We start from the raw sequence: 18,474 nt of genomic DNA on the forward strand, positions 1-18,474 counted from the left end.
ACATATAAAAAGAATGCCGTAAGTTTTCAAAAGTTTAGGGCAACAGCCAAGGCAGTTCTTCGAGGAAAATTTATAGTGCTGAATGTGCATATTAGAAAAGAGAAAGATTTAGAATCAATCCCATAAGCTTCCACGTTAGGAAGCAAACAGAACAAAGCGGCAAATTAACGCCAAAGAATACTAATAAAAATCGACAATAAAAACCGGGAAATAGCAAAGAAAAGCTGGAAACAAGGCAGAATCAAAGAAATGAAAAGATGATTCTTTGAAATTCTGATAAGGTAGGTAAATGGTGGTGGTGGGGTTTACAAGTCCATAGTACAAGAAATAAATAGTATGTATTAAAGAGATTTCATGGAGACAAACAGATAATCAGGGAATACTACAATTATCTCCATACCCAAGATTTGACTGTGCAGATGGAACTGAACAATTACAAAGGAGACCCGTCTCCATACTAGTTAGAGAAAGGAAGGAAGGAAGGAAGGAAGGAAGGAAGGAAGAGAGAAAGAAAGGAACAGCCTGTGTAGACCTACAATCAAGAAAGAAAACTGACTAGTAATCAGCTCTCAGTGGAAAACAGCAGAATCACACACTGAGCTTCCCCACACATTTGATAAAATAAAGCTAGTTTGCTGCAATGCCATTCAGAATACAGAAACCAAGAGAGCATTTTCAAGACGCTACCTATAATCTAACACTTGCCAGACTGAGACACGGGACCCAGAAGTGCACTGACTATGTTGTGAGTTTTAGAGTGTATTTGAAATCCAAACAAAATGAAAAACAAATAAACAACCAGCATATTGAATCCAAAAATGTTTAAAGAAAATTATAAAAGGTGGCCATGTACCATTTATCCTAGTTATAAAAATAAAATTTAAAATAAATTATCACATTAGTGAATTACACAAGGAATGGTATTACTAATAGATTAAGAAATATCATTTGAGGAGGAACAAAGTAATCATGGGAGGTAGAGGGTAGGAGAGACTTGGGAGGGAGAGAGGAGGGGGAGAGGGAAAAGAGGGGAGGGATCAGGTGTGGGAGGAGGTGGGGGAGATGTACAGAGGGTCAGGAAATTGAACAGAGGTGTGTAGCAATGGGGGATGGGGGACCAGGAGTAGCCAACAGAAAGTCACAGACACCAGGAAAGCAAGAGGCTCCCAGGACACAACGGGGATGACATTAGCTGAAATACCCTACAAAGGGGAGAGAGAACCTGTAGAGACCATATCCAGACAGTAGGCATGGCCACTGGTTGAGGGATGGGGCCACCCACCCTTCTCAAAATTTTAACCCAGAATTGCTCCTGTCTAAAGGAAATATAGGGACAAAGAGTGGAGCAGAGACCGAAGGAAAGGCCATCCAGAGACTGCTCCACCTGGGGATCCATCCCATCTGCAGCCACCAAACCCCATCACTATTGTTGATGCCAAAAAGTGCTTGCTGACAGGATCCTGGTACAGCTATACCCTGAGAGGCTCTGCCAGAGTCTTACTGATATAGAGATGGATGCTCACAGCCAACTACTGGACTGAGCAGTGGAACCCCAATGGAGGAGTTAGGGGGAGGACTGAAGGAGCTGAAGGGGTTTGCAACTCCATAGGAAGAACAACAATATCAACCAATGAGATGACCCCTCCCCGAAGAGCTCCCAGGGACTAAACCACCAACCAAAGAGTACACATGGAGAGACCCATGGCTCCAGCTGCTTATGTAGCAGTGGGATGGCCTTATCTGGAGTCAATGGGAGGTGAGGCCCTTGGTCCTGTGAAGGTTTGATGTCCCTGTGTAGGGAAACGCTAGGGCAGTGAGGTGGGTGTGGGTGGGTGGGTGGGTGAGGGAGTACCCACATAGAAGCAAGGGGGAGGGGAGTGGGATGGGAGGTTTTGAAGGGAAACCAGGGAAGGGGGATAACATTTGAAATGCAAATAAGTCAAATAACCAATAAAAAATAAAAAAAAAAGAAATACCATTTGACAAGATCAAACATTCACAATAAAATCACTCATAAATTAAAAGTGGAGGGAGCTTCCTAATCTCAACATGAACCTTCTTTTAGCTACTGTAAAACAGTAAAGACAAAACAAAGTAAAAAAAAAAAAATAACCTCCGATGTTTCCCCTTTCAACACTGTAGTGGGAAAGCCTGCTTAATGAAGTCAGAGAGTAAAAAGAATTTCAATGCATTCTGAAATGAAAGAAATAAAAACAACTTTGTTCAAGAATGATGAGACCCAAAATACTGAACAAAATGTCCCTCAGACCCAATGATACTTTATAGTAAGTATACAGAATACAAAGGTTCATGTATTAAAAACCATTTTCCTACATACCAGCACAGATGAATCTTGAAACAAAAGCAGTATCCCATTGACAGCAGACGTAACAAAAAAGAACTAAGTATAAAGTTTTTAAAATACATTCAAACTATATATGAGAAAAGCAAAACTATAAAGGGGAGAAATGTTGTCTTTATCAGGGAGAAGACTCAGTATCGTAAAAGTGATAGCTTTTTCCAAATCCATCCATAATCTCAAGGAAATACCAATGGAAGCCGGGTGATCTGTCCTGGGGCTCCTGACAAACTGGTTCTTAGGCTCAGGAAGAGACTCTGAATACCAAACCCCACACTGAGGCAGAAGCACAACCCAGAGGACTGAAACGATCCCACTCAGGACAAAGCTGTAGCAATGAAAGCAGCCTGAGTGTGTGTAGGAACCGCCCTACGTCAGCATGGTGACACGGGGACAAATATACTAATGTCAGTTAATATTTTCAACAGATGGTGCTGGAACAAATGAATGTATACTTTTTTTTTTTTTAAAATCTACGACTGAGACATGTGTCCTTGCGTTCCTCACAAGTGTGACCTCAGAAGGAATGACAAACGCAGAGAATGGGTTTTCTAAAACAAAGTATTAAGGGTGTAATTCATGAGATAAATTGATTTAAAAAAAAAAAGGAGGAAGAGGAGGAATTTAAATTTTCCCCCAAACTAAACAAACTGTCACGAAAACTTTCCAGAGCCTGGGCGAAAATATTTGCAAACCCTCTATAGCATAGAAAGCTGTTATCAAACATAAACCAATAATAAAAGAAAGCCGATTTAAGAGTGTCCCAGGGCTGGGGGAGATAGCTCACTTGGTAGCGTGTTTGCCTGGCATTCCCAAGCACTGGGTCCCATCTCTACCACCTCATAAATCTGCCTTGGCAACAGACATCTGTAAGCCCAGCATCCGGGAAGTGGGAGCAAGAGGATCAGGCGCCCAAAGCTGTTCCCAGCTAGTGAGCTCAAGACCAGTTTGAGACTGTCTCTAAAGAAGGAATAAAGGAAGGAACAAAGAATAATGTTTTAAAGACATACCCTGTTAAAGGAGAAACACCGTAATAGAGAACTAGCCAAGATACGGAGAGCAAATAAAGATGAAAAAAGGTGTCCCGCATCGAATGTGATTAAGGGGTAAACTGATTAAAGCAGCACTGGGAGATCATAATGAATAAACACTGGAATACAAGCCCCAGCCAGAACTTTCGTGACTAACTGCAGTAACAGACTATGCTGCAGCCAATTTAAAGACAGCTTGAGGCTCTCTTACAGCGTTAAGCGTATTTTACCCTACGGTCCAGATCTTAACGAAAGAAGCCAGAATAAAACTTACACGTCTGGGAAGACAGAATACAGACTCTCTAACTGCTATGCATAATCTGTGCGCCTTTCAGGGGGTGAATGGGCAACGGAGGTACATCCAGAAAGCAAAATCTTACTCAGCACACACATGCAAAGGAAGGGGCTATCGAGCAAAGGAAACGGAAGTGCATGTAACTAAGTGAGAGAGTACAGAGAGGGCACATGCAGTATCATACCAACTGTACGAGCTATATGGCGTTGCCAGAGAGAGCACAGTCGGGAGAGGGTAAAGAGATGATTGCTGGGGCAGAGGCAAAGGCAAGATGAAGAGATGGATGTGGATGATGCTTAGGGCAGGGAAACCACTCTGTCTGATACACCCTAGTGCGCATATGCCATGTGCATCTGTCCAAACCTATGACCCCCATGGAAGCAATGGGCTGTGGCTGATGATGTCCTGTCCACTCTGCCAATGATAAAGTCAGTTGGGGGAGCCGTAAGTGTGTGGGAACAGCAGCATACACAGCATCTTTCTCTTTAGAACTCCACTAAAGTCAGCTTATTTAAAAACGCATACTGTGACTTAAATGCACGAGTTCAAACTGTTAACTCTAAGAAGAAAAACAGGCATAAATCCTTGTGGCCTTGTGTTAGTCCATGGGTTTTTTTTTTGTTTTTTTTTTTTTTAGCTTTGACATCAAAAGCTCCAGCAGTGACAGGGGGAAAAAAAAAACTAGATTAGTCGGGCTTTATCAAAATTAAAACATTTCATGCTCCACAGAGCAACAGGAGCAACAGCAAGAAACTAAAGATAAGTTGCAAAGGGGTTATTTACAAATCACGCATCTGTTAAGTGACCTGTATCTAGAATATGGAAAGGACTCTCACATTGTAAAAAGATAAACAGCTGGGTTTAAAGAATGACCAAGGATCTGAACAGGCATATCTCCAAAGAGCGGCCAAGGAATTTTTCTGTTGCATTGCACACAAAAAGTGTATAGAAAGTGTATCTCCTTTGGTCACAAGGAGATACCACTTAATTCCTGCTAGGATGACAGTCATCAGAAAGGAAGCCAAGAACTGGTGCTGGGGAGAATGTAGAAGAATCAAATCCCTCCTGGTCTGCTGCTGGGAATGTGAAACAGCTCAAGGCTTTGGGAAGACAGCTTAACAGTTCCTCAAGAGGTTACCTTCAGGGTCACCAGATGACTTGGAACTTCTATTCCCATGGATAGGACAAAGACAAATGAAAATAGTTCTCTACGCAAAATGTATAGCTACTGAGCACAGCAGTAGCGTTTCCCATAGTAAAAAAGTAGAGATAATCCACACTTATCAACTTAGGAATAAACAAAAGACCACAGCCATCTAATGTCGTTATTAGTCACTAATCTACTGAGACCAAAATGAAGTGTCTTTTTCTACAATATGGCTGCAACTTGAAACCATTTCGTTAAATGATGAAAAAGCCAGTCGCTGCAACCACATGCTGTACCACTTCGTTTCTGTGGAACTCCTGAAGAAAGATAGGGGTGAGGGAACAGCCCAGTAAGCTAGAGTTTGCCAAGGAGCTAGGTCGCTGTAGTGACTACTGATGTAGACAGGGGTGGGAGTGCAACGGTGAGGTGCTAAAATGCTCATCTGTTCTGAATGGCTGAGACGGGTGTTAGATGAATTCTACTTTAACAAAGATAGTATTCGCTTAGTGTTTTGAGACAGGATCCCATTCTTATAGTCTGGACTGGCTATAAACTCACCGTGCGGCTCACACTGCCAGCAATCCTCTAGCCTCAGCCACCCAATGTCGAGATCACAGACGTGAGCCCCCCACCACTCCCAGCTTGGTGCTGTTGTATTTTAAGGTGAAATGAAGGACCAGTGTAATGTAAAAATTCAAAACTGTGTCAATGTAAGCATGATGTCCCAGCCACATTTGAGGTGACAACTGTTCCAGAACTCACTGCACAAATCTCTCTGTTTTTATACATCAGATCTCAAGTTTCATAAACAGCAGCAACTATATACCTTAGGGAAAATAAAGAGTAAATAATGCAGTAAGTTGGGGTTGGGGATTTAGCTCAGTGCTAGAGCGCTTGCCTAGCAAGAGCAAGGTCCTGGGTTCGGTCCCCAGCTCCGAAAAAAAAAAGAACAAACAAACAAAAAAATTCAGTAAGTTAAAGATCAAAGTATAGGGGTTGGGGATTTAGCTCAGTGGTAGAGCGCTTGCCTAGCAAGCGCAAGGACCTGGGTTCAGTCCCCAGCTCCAGAAAAAAAAAAAAAAATCAAAGTATAAACAGAACAGAAGAAGCTGTAGGAAACCACTGGGTAAGCTAAGTGCTCCATGTACTCTGTTTGTAAAAGTCACCGCTTTTCAGCTTCACAAAACCAATTTCCATCTCCTTATTAGCTGCCCGCCGAACACCTCACATTTTTTTCTTGATAACTGCAAAATATTTCCATAAGCAGAGACAAATGAATGTTTCCCATAACTGCTAAGAGCCCTCCTGCTCAAACATGACAGTGATTTGCATTTATAATTAGTAAGTTTTTAGTTTAATTCAGCTAAAGTTAATATAAATAAGCGTAAGAAGTTTTTACTTTGAAATGTGCTTTCCTCTTAAATTATAAAAGCAATATAGAAAACTCGGAGTATAAAAACAGAATTCATTTATATTACTAAGATAACTATTTTCATTTCCCAATGTACCTTGCAGAATATTTTTCAAATGCATATGTTTTAACGTAATTGCAATCATCTCTAAAATTTAATTTTGTACCCTGCTTCTCCACTTAATGCGTCATAAGCATTTTCCACATTGTACTCTTTGTAATTACGGTTTTATGGCAATATAATTTTTTAAGTGCACATGATTTATTCAGCAATTATTTTCCGAGTTGGACATGCAGTTGCTTCTAATTTTTTGATGTTATAAATAAGATCGTAAAGCCTATCTCTGTGTATATTCCTTACTGTTGCCATCTATAAAGAGCTGCCTAGAAGTGGAAACATTTTTATGGCAGTTACCACTGTGCCAAGTTACTTTCATCCCTACGAGGGTGAGCCATGAACTCCTCAAACTTGATATGTTCCGAACTGAGCTCATCCCCACCCCACCCCACCTCCACCTGTTGCGCCTTCCACCTCCTTCCCCTAGTGATTGGCAACCCCACATGCTCAAGCCTTGAACTCCGGCACCATCGTCTTTAACTCTCCTCCTCCTCTCCCAGCTCGATCCATCATCAGTTGCTGACAGTTGCCCTGAAATAACTTGCAAACACAAGTGTCACTTGGTCCCATGTCACTGCTACCACTTGAGTTTGAGTCACCAACACCCGACCCCACGTAGGGTACAAGGCAAGAGTCTTATAACTGTCCTTAAACCTAGTCTCTGCCATTGTCCCCTGGAAGCTTACTTGCTGAGTGACTGGATGAGCAGATGGAACCATGAACAGCGTTTACCAGTTAAAAACACAGACCACAAATGTCATGCTGAAGAGCGGTAGACGACAGTGGGCCTGCCTCAAAGGTCAACAGGTGTAATGGCTGCTTCTGTTGTAATGTAAGCAACTTGGGACACACTGACTCTTCCTGATAGAAAATTTTGTATGTGAGCAGGCTAATAATATCAACTCGATGCTGTATATGAAAAGGGCTGTGTCTCTCATGACATTTTTCTTTCAGATATCTTTTGAACATACAATTAAAACAGAACTCTCATCAAGTAAAATGAAGGCAGCTGTTATCTTGAACCCAACTGCATGCTTTCAAATGTGCGTAAAATGTTGAGATGGGCACATATTATCAATGGCAGGTCTCTGGATCAGTGGTTCTCAACCTTCCTACTGCTGCAACCCTTTAATACTGTTCTGCATGTGGTGGTGATCCTCAACCCTGAAATTATTTTGTTGCTTCCGTTATGAACTGTAATGCAAATATTTGAAATGCAGGATATCAGATGTGTGACTGCCAAAGGGGTCTCGACCCACAGGTTGAAAACCACTACTCTACAAGGCCGTTAAAGTACAGTGTTTCAACATGCTAGGAGCTCCTTCCTCTATACTCAAGAAAACTCTTTGTGTACAAATTTTTCCTTTGAGATATTTGTTGAGGCATCTAAACATTTGATGTAAGGAATCAGCAAACAGGAACAAAACTGTATTCAACACTGTTTTTCTCACAGCAAGACAGTGATTACAATGAATATGTTTTCCCAATTGTCCTACTCATGGAAAACATTTGACTCGTGATCTTATGCCCAGAAGAGATGCAAATCAACTTGAGCATATATATCCGTGTATGCTACATGTCACCGAAGATTATGAGATTCCAGGAGGTGCAGTACCATCTCCTGTCTTGTCCGTTACCCGACTTCTTCCTTCTGTAAACAACTATAATTAATTTAAAAATAAGGTATAAAATCAAAGATTTATAAACTATTCATAAGATATAGGACCAAATAACTAAGAAAAGCCCAGAAATTACACACACACACATCAGTGGCATAAAAGGGATTAATAATTCCATTTAATCCTGAGCTTTGAGTTTGCGGTGGATTTCCTCATATCAATTAAACATAGAGAAAATAAAACAGCTGTTACTTATTACTGAAAGGAGAATTGTGGTTAGCCCTTAGACCCTGACAATAGGCTAGCTGTGAATTCCGTGAGAACTGGTACAGAGTAAAGGAAGACCAAGGCAAGGAGGGAAGGAGCAAGGAGAAAGCATGCTCTGTTGGATTTCAGATGGCCCAGGACCCACATGATGCCTGAGTCACCTGAAATCTGCACAGCTCTCTCTACTCCTAAACTCAGCCTCGGTTCACTTAGCACCACATGAGCAACACAGCAACCTTACCGTCAACCATTTTCTCCAGGGATCTCTTTGTTTCAGGACAATGTCCACCCCACCTCCAGAGAATATGGTTCGGCTGTTGGCAGCTTCTAGTATAACTATCACAAAGTTAGGGAAGCAGGGACACAGGAAACCCTGGCGCTATGTCTGCAGCACGCGCGCGCGCGCACACTCACGCACGCACGCACGCACGCACGCACGCACGCACGCACGCACGCACAGAGAAGGGAAAAGACGGGGACAATTTCAGAGCTGAGCACCTTGGCCCAGCATCACGACTTTCCATTACCATAGTATGTGGCAGCACCAACTTATATTCTCTTTCTCAGCTGCTCACTGAGGCTTTTGATATAGGCAAACCTCAGCCAGTTAGATAGAGTATTTTATGAAATGGTCCAGAGAATAAATGAGGACAGCTTTTCTGCCACTGATTGAGGCTAGATCTGCACGCTTTGGTCACCAGAGGAAATAGGTTTGACAATCTCCTATGAAAAGCGAGCACCGTCTTTAATCCTCACACCCCATCATTCCCTTCGTAGTCGCCATTTACACCACATCACTCAGCCGTGGCTGGCAGTTACAATATGAAACTAGCATGAAATATGACCCTGCTCTTCTTTCCACCAGCTTTATCCCAGGCTAAATACATCCATGAGTCCTTAGCTCTTGGCTCTTATGTCAGGAGCAAAAGCAACACCGAGTCCATGCACGGTTGCCTTGGGGCTATGAGCTTGGCAAGTGGAAATTAATCTTTTCGGAGGGCTCAGCTTTCCTTTGCAGAAGCTTACTCACTCTGAAGCAAATCTTTATCATTGTTTTCTGTTTGACTTAGAAGAAGTTTGAAAGCTGTCAGCAAGTTCTGTGGAAATGTGAAAACGCTCATCACGAAGGAGGAGCTAAGGTGCTACACAGTGGGCTTGCCCTTTAATGGCTGTAGGTGGACATAAAAGAGTCTTCTACAATGAACTACTCGAAGCCACCTGTTGGTTGTGTTACTATACATACAAGCACAGAAAAATAATATGTCATTAGTAGACTGTGGCTACCATGAGCAAAAACAAAATATTTTCATAAAGATATTTATTTTTTTCCTTTAAATCTTGGAGCACGATTTATATTAATTATTAGGAGAACACATTCATTAGTTTCTTAATTACTATTATCGAATCATACGCATTATTTTTTAAAATAAGATTATAGAAAAGCAATATCTGAAATTCCTTGGCTGAATCAGTCCTTCCCTGTTTATATTTTCTATATTTCATTTTGAGTATATTTATAGCTCATGATTTTTTTAAATGCAAAAACAAAAATATATTAAGTGAATTATATATACGTGCTATATATCATTTAAAAATGTATTAAGTGCATTATACATGCATAATATACATCATTTAAAAGAGTATTAAGTGAATTACATATATACACTATATATCATTAAAAAGAAAGAAAGCCATAACACTCAGAAAAATATGGGATTTACTTGTCATAAGGTAATGTGGACAAAGATATCTGGTTATCACTTTATATAATTACAGAAAATAAACAAAACCATTCCTAGGGCCACACTCTTCTCCTGCAATTCTAACTCCAGTAGGACCTTATTTCCCTGGGACTTGCATAGAGATACCGGAGGAACAGAGCTGGCATCAGGTACAATTTATAGAAACACTATTTTAAAAGACTTCTATGCATACTTTGCAAAGGTTAAGGCTTAACATTAAATTAAAGCTCGTGGAAGGCATTTCAAGTTGGGCAGGGATCTGAGACAAGAGCCTAAATAAGCACTACGGGGAGGGCTCTCTCAAATAGCTGACAGCGCAGACTCCTTTCAAGCAGGTGTTGCAGTCAGCTAGCTAAGGACTGAACTCTCAAAGAGGACTTGGAGGGCCAAGATTCTGTTCTTAATTTAGAGTCACATGCTCAGGCCCAGCTCAAATACTCAAAATCTCTAGAGGGTATCCAAGGCCAGAAACCTATCTCTCATGTGCATTTTAAATAATACTTTACCAGTCATTCTCAGGCTGGGCATAGTTGGAAAGTTCTGCTTCGGGTTGGTGTTTGGGTGTGCTCTACTGACTGGAGAAGGGGCTAGCCCAGAAAAGACACAGCGATCAGTACTTGTGCTCCCACTGTTGCTTCCAAATGCTCTCTGGTTGTTGTTTTAACAATCATCTTGGGATGTATTAAGGGAAAGGGGGGTGTACATTGGGAGAATGTTTTCAGGGGGCCCTGTTCCATGGTTATGCTTTTTAATTTACTTGGTGAGAAAGAGCTCCACATTGTAACTTCACAGTGAAAATTTAAGCTCTAGAGTTATGCTTCATATAGAAAGCCAACCAGCACTTAGACAAGAGATAAGCCCGCGACTTTCCTCAAAGCTCTCCTACATGTGCTTGGCTGACTTCAAAATCCATTGCTATACCATTCAAGATAAAACTTAATTCTGAAATGTTAAGTTGGACGTCACAGACCACTGCCTTCCTCCACCCTTCTCCTGCCTACCCTCTCAGACTTTCATTTATGGGTATTTGGGCTCCTTCCCGTGATTTCCAAACAAGTTCTCCATTAAGCTGCCCTGACATCTGATTCTTACGAATCCAGTTATCCCGGTTAATTCTAGATATCACCTGCAAAGAAGTGTTCCCAGGATTATGGGAGAAGGGAGAGTTAGGAGGGGGATATGTTGAGCAAACAGTGATTTATTCCACAGGCTGCACTTTCACGGGATTGAGTGAGAAGCAATTCTCCATCAACCTACAGATAAGAAATTAGAGATGGAAGTTTGGTGCGATACTGACACCAGCACTTTCAATTAACCTAACAGGAGTGCTTTTACTTACACAGGTCACACTCCGGCACAGCTTGAGGGTTGACATCCATTTCAAATGCACTGTCTCGTTTAACCACTTGCAGGAGTTTGAGGTAGAATGTCAGCTCCAATGGTTCAGAAAAAGAAGTTGAGGCCTAGAGGGGTCCTGCCTCTGTGCAATGTCACCCAGCTTGTGAGTGACAAGGCCAAGTTTTTGGCTCCCATGTCACAGGGATGGGTTTCAAATGCACTTCGGCCACCAGCCACGGACACATGGTGGAAAGAATGTGAAAGACGAAGAAATAGTTTCCTAGAATAAAGCGCTGGCAGGCGGTGAGTCCTCCAGCTGATAACTGGGCATCGATTTCCTTTGAAACGCATGGCCCTAAATAATCAGCTTGTCTCTGAAGGTACAAAGGGCTTGGTGCTAGAATTTACGGTATCAGTTCTGATCTACAATGAGATTCACAAGACCCTGGTACTGTGATTGAAGGAACCGTTGATACTATCTCTTTGTCAATATGGAAACTTGCTTATAAGTTCATATCTCCATAATATCTATTTCTTATTAAAAAAAGAAAAATTGCAATAGGCTATCTTCCATCTATAATAAGTTTGATTAAGTCACCATACTTAAAAATCCACATTTAAGGCAACAAGATAAAGGCTGTCTTACCCCTCCTTCATGTCTTTAATAGGAAGTGGCACCCTACCGCCCCTGTCTAGGGCCGATGTGATGTTGATAGCATTGAGGCGTTCCGGCTGCCACACATTCTTTACAGCCCCGAGAAAGTCTCCAAGAACCTCACTGGCCAACATTTCTTCCACATTCATATTTTTGATGAAGAATTCTGCTTGATATGGCAACGGGAATTCTAGTGTTGATGAAAAGAGATGCGCATATCGTTAGTGAAGCAGTCCTTCTCTTAAAGAAAACGCTGAGATTTGCTGAGTGCTTTCACAGTCCCAACAGGATACAGCACTACAGACCAGTTCTCCAGCCACATGGCTCCAGGTGCTTGGGTTAAACAAGCGGTGACCCAGAATTGTCCTTAAAAAAGTATGTGTCCTTAAAAAAGTATGTCTGAATGGGGCACAGTAGTACACACCTCTAATCCTACTACTCAGGAGGCAGAGGCAGGAAGATCTCTGCTCTGTGAGGACGTGCCTGGTCTACACAGCGAGTTCCAGGACAGCTGGAGGTGCATAGTGTGAGCCCCCCCTTTCTCTCTCCCTCTCTCCCTCCCCCCTCTCTCTACATATATATATATTCAGAGACAGAAACACACAGTAATTTGAATTTATTTCATCTAATTTTTCCCTAGGAAACCATGTCTATAACATGCTTATCAGACTACAAACATACAGCAAAAGCATAAAATATTAAAACATTAACCCGTATTTTAACATGAAAAGGTTGGTTACATGAATACTTCTGAGCTCTAAATATATTTCATGTCTCTAATACTAATTATAACTATGTAGGTCCTCTAATTTACTTCAACAAAACTCATGAATTTGTAAATTAATCTACTCTTGTTTCACAAACGGAAGATAAAAATACATAAGCACCTGCCATCTTGATGACCTTCCTTCTTGGAAGCGTCTTTGATATTAATGGACACTAGATACCAGAGATTCGGTGAGGAGCCAGCTCTGGCTGCAGAGTTTTCTCCAGAGCCCAGTAGCAGGCAGTGGCCACTGCTAAAGACACAGCTCTGTGAGGCCCTACCCACAGAAACCCTTTCCTCCCCTCCAGCAGGCACTGATTTGGTTCAAGGTTTTGTAAATTTATTCGATGCACAGGCTGTAGGCTTGTAAGATATGGCCTCTCCATTCTCGTTCTCGAAGATCAATTTACAGTTTATACAAACGCATTTCCTCTTTGCATACTACAGTACCTTAATGATGTGACACCTTTCCCATGCCTAGAAATAGTCACACAAATGAATCATGAAGAACAAGAGTTTCTCACTGGTAAATGAAAAATATTTATATATCATAGGAACCATAGCTTTGGATATGTGACATGTATGTAATTATTTTTTCCCTAAATGTTTTTACAATCAGGTTTCCATAAGAACACAGAAAGCCTCCACCCCACCCAACCCATCTTATATTCAATGCTGTCACTGAATATAACCACTCTGTGGTTCTCCAGTCAGCCACACTTAGAGATTCCGTTTCTGAAATCTACTACAAGGCCTGTGGTTGCAACCGGATCCCTCTGGGGCTCTAGGCTGTGCAGCTTGCCTGTTATCTACTGGGCCAAGAACTATTGCCAGGTCTCTCCAGAATGAGTCACAGGAGCTTTCTAACTCTGGGGAAATCCCATGCTTGCTATATTTGGAAATCAAAGAGGCCAAGAGAACAGTAGGCCAGCAGATTGGTGGCAGGCCTCTGAGGTGCTAAACCCAATTTAGGGATTCACTCTATGTACTCTCCTTGAGCACCATGCTGTGTGAGGCTAGATGACTAATTTCCCATTAGGTCACTCAGAGTAGAAGAGAGTTGGCCGAAGAGCTGGGCCGAGCACGACTACTCTGATTTACAACTTTGTTGTTCCTTTTTTTTCTAAACCTTTTCCGGGACAAATAGCATGAGTGAAGGCCATGTTCAAAGATGTTCATTCTCAAACACATATGAATCTTGTCTAGACTGACAAGGACAGATGCATGACCTTTTTAGTTCTGTGGTTTTCATACTGTTTGGGGTCATTTAACCCTAGGTAGAAAAGACGTGGAACAGATCTGCCTAAGTCCAAACAATTCCTGCTTCCTCACGAACACAGCTTTGGACTGCTTTGTGCAGGTAACAGATCCCTAGTGCTTGGGACCCTCCAATTGTGCAGTATTCTTACATCAAGGACTACATGAATATGGATCTCTGTGTGACAATAACACCTAGGATATTCACTTTCTATATATAGCCTCTGCTAGAAAGAGAGGAAGGTCCAACTGCAGACCAGGATCTCTTCCAGTCTGCCATATCTGACAAGGACTTGGTCATGAGCCCAAAGCTACCACATTTTAAGCATGTGGCTTCAACCATGAACCCACAAATGGGCAGGAAAAGACCAATGACTCTGCTCACTTAGAGTTCCCAACTCTACAGGAACACTTAAACTAGAGAGAACTTTGTAACCCATGGCCGCCCAAAACAAGTATGTGGGGTGGGCCCGCAGAACCAGCCTTTGCACTTGCTCTCATGTATCAAGATCACTTTACATCTTAACCTGGCATAGCTGCCTACGATTGGTACTGTTAGAACACCTAAGGAAAGGTCCATGGAAGGAGGTTTAACACTTCAAGCAGTCTCCTGCGGGTACACCTTGTCAAATTACTAGACAGTGCTTTCTTTCATATGGTCAAAGGGCAACATTTAACCCAGATTCACTGAGTTATCAGGATTTTCAAAATAGTAGGTTCTGACAAAACTTTTGGTGGCCTGTTTGTTTCTGCCAATAAACAGAAGCAGCAAGTCTTGGTGGAGAATAGACTCTTACTTGCTCTTTTTCAAGGGAAAAGATAGGTTTGTAATCTTCCCTTCCTGCCAAGGCCTTCACTGGCAGAAGTGTAGGGAAGATTATTACCCCATGATTTTCTAATGATAGCTAAAATATTTTCTCTGTCTTAAAATTTAAGCCTCAACAAGTGATCTCTGAGAGTCAGAGGGCACCCTGGTCTACAAGCACCAGAGAAATCCTGTCTTGAAAAAAACAATAAAACAAAACAAAAAACAATTTCAATCTTGAGTTTTGGATATGGGGTGGTAAAATTTCCTCCCTTCCCCCTCTAGTCCCTCCCAGCTCTCTTCCCAGGAACCCCTCCCCTGACCCTCAAGTTAGTGGCCTTGCTAAGGTTTCCTATTCTACACCAAAGTGGGGTCAAAATATTGAGAGCATAATTTTTAAGACTATTTCCTGTGTCCCTGACTTTCAAAATTTTCAAGAGATCATTTAGAGTGGGCATGTTCCTCTATGCTGTTGATGGACTTTGACATTTATTGACATAATAAGCAAATTTAGTCAATTAGCCCATCGTGTACCTCAAGTCCCCAAATCAGAGTTTATCTTCAGATGAAGCTAAACCAGTACTTACAACTACTCTAAAGTTAAGTACAAAACTAATAAATGCCTGTGTTCTTAGACTTAACTCTCAGGCTTTAGGCCAGACTCAGGGGAAGCTCTCTTAGTATTACTTCACCCACTGGCACAGCAAGGCTTAAAGAAGTCAGCAGGACATCTGGTGAAGAACTATCCTGGTTTTCACCACAGTACACCATTTTATAGAAAGCTCCGATGGCTTAGATATCTTTCCTACATTTCACTACAATGTAGTAATTAAATTTGTGATACTTTACAAACCATGATCCTACTGTATGTTCATAAGCACAATGAAACCCTTCTTGTACATAAGAAACGATCACAAACGTATTTTCCATACTTACCTTCTGCTGACATTATATTGATTATCAAATTATGCCTTGCAGTCTCAAAGGTACGTCTGTTGTAGGCAGTTATCTATCAGAGAAGGAAAGACATGTTTAAAGCATGAAATGTTCAGTAAGATGCAACTCATTAACGACAAAATAAAAATAAATTATTGTCCTTTCTGTTTTTCTTACTTGTTGATATACCTAGAAAATTTCGTTTCCTGAGCAATAGGAACCCAAGACTTTTAGCAATATTATAGGAAATTAATGAATTAACCAGATCTATTCAACATGCCAAAACAAAAGGTTAAATAAAGAAAACCTCTTTCATAGAAAGCTGTTAGGCACAGGGGGCAATGTAGACGTGTCACCCGTAGATGGACGAAGTGACTTACTGGTGATGTGCTAGGGTTAAAAGAAAACAAAACACCCCTAAACATGCTATGGTTGTACTGGTAAATTGAAGAATCATCACAAAAACTATCCTTTAAACCAAGTACACCAATGCTGCATTTAGTGCTAAAATGTACAACAACCAGTCAACAGATTTAAGAAGCCCCTTCATTATGTAAATAAATACATCTCAGCACGAGTAAAGGAGAAAGGATCACAGTCTATAAAGCTCAGGGCACATGCTCCAAACCACCAATCAGCATTTCCACACAGTAAAATGTTAGTAAACGTTTGCAGGGTCAGGGGCTTATACCCAAGTCAACTGAGAAAGCGCTACCAAACACAGACCAGGCAAAGCCCATGGCCTCAGATCTCAAGGAAAGCATGATTAACTTTGGAACAGGCATTAAGTGGTGCAGACCCATCTATAGTACCTCAAAAAAACCAAACGACTGTGTCAGAGGCTTAAGAGTCCCAGCAATAGGTTTCTGGCATGAGCACAGCTGTAGGTGACATCGAACAGAAGAGTAGAAGAAACCTGGTTCCACCTACTACGAGAGCCCTGTGCACTGAACAAGCACCAAAGATGTTGACATAGCAATAGGACCATCTAGAGAAATGGTTTGCAACCATTAGAAATGCTGGGTGTTCAAACCGCAAGACTCAGAATGAGGGGGATGAATAATTTCAAACCCTTGGCAATATTTATTCTGAACAGCACACCAACCCACAGTTAAGGGAGTGTCTCTCTCTCCCACTTGTCAAGATTTCATGAGCCACACCACCTCTTTCCTTGAAGACATGTGATCAGTGAGGCTCATATTAACCTTAAGATTAGCCACCATACATAATTAGGAGTTACTGTTCTGAGAAAGCAAATGGAAAATTAAAAAAAAAAAGTTATACTTGGGAATTTTTATGATTAAAGTTTAGCCTGCTCCTATTAACATACCTAATTATCTTATGCTAATTAATTAATTTGCCTTACTCCCCCAAATAATTATAACTATATTTTCAGTGGAAGAAAAGATGGCTAGTCTACTCCAATGTATTATTACAGTGAGTTTTTGACTCAGAAAAATATAGGTATCTTAAATTAATAACAATATTTTTGGCTAATCTTCCCTAGTCACAAATTTCATTATTGTAAGTTTTGTAAACTCTCGTAAATTGGCTTGCCTGTCTGTCTGTCTCTGTCTGTGTGTGTGTGTGTTTTGTTGCTGTTTTTTGTTTTGTTATCACAGCATACTGAGAGAAGTGAAAGATATTTCATGTTAAGAGGAAGAATTTTATTATCTGAATATATATCTAATGTTTAATTTTTAAAGCTATATCAGAGTATACATGTGTTTTCTTACTTCTAATAGGATATTTAAGTACTGTAATGGCCTCAATCAAATTTTACTTACGGCAAAGAGGTGAAGGGCTTCAGTGCATGAGAGGGATTGCTTTCCTTCTGATCCTTCTGTTTCTAAAATAATGCCTAATCAGCTTCCGATGTTTAAAGCCTAAATATTTCAGCTACATACTTACTTAGCGGGTTAAATCATAAATTTCTATAATTAAATATAGCTTGAGACCTATAAGACTTGACCAAATTAGTAGAATAAATTAGAACACTAAGCTTATTATTATACTATGTAGATACATTTGTAGTCTATAAAAGGTTTCGTTAAATTTCTGTCACTCATTTTTTTCCGCATACTATTTGATACTAGCACTTCCTGTCTATGCTGATTTATAAGAACATCTTAATTGTTGTTGAAATCACCTGGACATACTCGCCTGCTTGCCAGACTTAACTTTAGGCTGCCTCCAGTCATTGAAATTGTGAACTTGGTGTTTAAAATCTCATTGACTTAAAGTACTTTTATTACATATACATGTAGACTTAAAAGACATTGCTTAGTTTGGTTGCTCTGGAACACTATACAACTGGTCATCTACATGGTGCATCCACATACAGTCTCCTGGCTCATCCCCCTGTCTCCTCATCTATCATTTTGTTGGAAACATTTACCCATGTTGCTGGGAAAGCTTCCATTTGTTTCTGCTCTCGATATTAACCACATAAATAAATACAACACACAATATATTCACCTGGTTTGTGCCTACAGCCTTTTGAGTTTGTTGTTTTGTGGACTTCCAGTGTTCAGCTTTATGAACAGTGTACACAGAGCATGTCCATCCATGCCTTCAGGTGAGTTTTTGCAAGCTGCTTGTTTGGGAATCTCCCTAGAAGTGGGACTGCTTAGGGTACACCAATACTCACTCAGGACTCATAATTTGGCACTGATCCCCACAGCGGTTATGTTAACCACCATATTCACTTACAATGTATTTCACTGAT

At 41.0% G+C, this 18,474-nt stretch overlaps 1 protein-coding gene across 14 annotated transcripts in view; it reads right to left on the minus strand.

Annotated features, from left to right (window-relative positions):
* Positions 1 to 18,474, minus strand: part of Sgce (sarcoglycan, epsilon) — a 70,842-nt gene that overhangs the window by 21,662 nt on the left and 30,706 nt on the right. For all 14 annotated transcript variants that reach the window (XM_039107995.2, XM_063286431.1, XM_039107994.2 and 11 more), the window contains 2 exons: positions 15,747 to 15,819; positions 11,974 to 12,172 (listed from right to left, as the gene is read on the minus strand). In XM_039107995.2, coding sequence (XP_038963923.1) covers positions 11,974 to 12,172; positions 15,747 to 15,819 — 272 coding nt within the window. The remainder of the gene's footprint in view (positions 1 to 11,973; positions 12,173 to 15,746; positions 15,820 to 18,474) is intronic.

Source organism: Rattus norvegicus, chromosome 4 (assembly GCF_036323735.1).
Source record: "Rattus norvegicus strain BN/NHsdMcwi chromosome 4, GRCr8, whole genome shotgun sequence".
Lineage (NCBI taxonomy): Eukaryota > Metazoa > Chordata > Mammalia > Rodentia > Muridae > Rattus > Rattus norvegicus.